Source organism: Benincasa hispida, chromosome 2 (assembly GCF_027475165.1).
Source record: "Benincasa hispida cultivar pf3 chromosome 2, pf3_genome.v1.1, whole genome shotgun sequence".
Classification (NCBI taxonomy): Eukaryota; Viridiplantae; Streptophyta; class Magnoliopsida; order Cucurbitales; family Cucurbitaceae; genus Benincasa; species Benincasa hispida.
Window position 1 is genome coordinate 12,551,057 of NC_143479.1, and position 1,377 is coordinate 12,552,433.

General features: G+C 36.9%; 1 protein-coding gene across 1 annotated transcript; it reads left to right on the plus strand.

The window, feature by feature from the left end:
* Window positions 1–257: 257 nt before the first annotated feature.
* LOC120071526 (putative calcium-binding protein CML19) lies at window positions 258–1,169 on the plus strand. The gene has a single exon (XM_039023850.2). It carries the CDS (start codon window positions 448–450, stop codon window positions 964–966), a length of 519 nt encoding a protein of 172 aa, XP_038879778.1. The 5' UTR covers window positions 258–447; the 3' UTR covers window positions 967–1,169.
* The last annotated feature ends 208 nt before the right edge of the window (window positions 1,170–1,377 follow it).

A 1,377-nucleotide genomic window follows, 5' to 3' on the forward strand; every position in this document is an offset into this window, starting at 1 on the left:
GATTTTTTTCCATTAAAAAATATTTATAAGAAAACGTCAGCCGTGGATAAAGGCAACGTCAAAATGGTGTCGGCCAAAAATAATTTATTTGTATTTTTAAAAGAAGAAAAAATATAGATATATATTTCGAGTTATCTGGATGAGTCTGGGAGGATAAGGGTAATCCAGGACAAAACTAAACGCGGTTTTGAGCCGTCGTTTTAATGAATATTAATTAATATTGCCAGAAAAGTAAGTGTGAAGTACGTGGCAGTTGACCGTTATTTTATTTAACAATTCAGGTTAGATATTTCTAGATTCCACCCCAAGTCCTTTACCCATTTTCATTTTTGACCCAATTAAACACGTTCTTCTTTTTTAATCCCTTTTTTCTTTTCTCTTTTGAATTTTATACCATTCCGAGGCTTTCCTTCGCCGCAGTTTCCAAAAATATCCCGAAGCCTATAAATGGAAACCCCAAACCCTGAATTGACCAAAAATCCAAATTCAGAGAAAAATCCACAAAACTCCTTTCTAAAAATTCTCCAATCCCGAATTGAAATGGAGATCAACTGTGCGGCACAGTACGATCGCGTATTGAGTTACTTCGACGAAGATGGAGACGGCAAGATTTCGCCGTCGGAGCTGAGGAATCGGCTGGGATTAATGGGCGGAGAGCTGCTGCAGGCGGAGGCTGAGGCGGCGGTGGAATCGCTGGACTCGGACGGCGATGGATTGCTGTGCGCCGGCGATTTCGAACGGCTACTGGAGGTTGGGGAGGAAGAGAAATTGAAGGATTTGAAAGAGGCGTTTGCTCTGTACGATTGTGAAGGTTGCGGGTTCATTACTCCGAAAAATTTGAAGAAAATGCTAAGAAAATTGGGGGAAAGAAAATCCACCGAGGAGTGTAAATTGATGATTCGTCGCTTCGATTTGAACGGTGACGGTTTGATTAGCTTTGAGGAGTTTCAGATCATGATGGCTTAACTCTGTACATATCTTCATTTCTTTTTCTTTCTTACATCGACATATTCTTTTTAATTTCATTTTTTTGGATATCTGATTATTCAATTCATTTTAGTTGTTGAATTTGGGGCATTTCCCATTTGTATAAATACACAAACACATTTCTATCTGTAGACTTTTGAGATTATATGAATAAATAATGACGTGAGTTTAGCTGGGTTGAATATTCGATCTCATTTATATGGATAAATATATATGTATTTGGGTTATGAATTAAGGATGAATTGTTTATAGTCTCATTCCATGTGTTTTGAGTCTTCCAAAGAAACTATTTATGTTTATGGTTACACGTGATTAGATATTAAAATTTTTAGCATGAAAGAATTGACTCTTCTAAATGAAGAAAAAAGGGTATTTCCTTAATCCTTCCCA

What these genes read in the sequence shown, in the direction of transcription:
- LOC120071526 (XM_039023850.2), top strand. Translation starts at nt 448, where the DNA reads ATGGAAACCCCAAACCCTGAATTGACCAAAAATCCAAATTCAGAGAAA.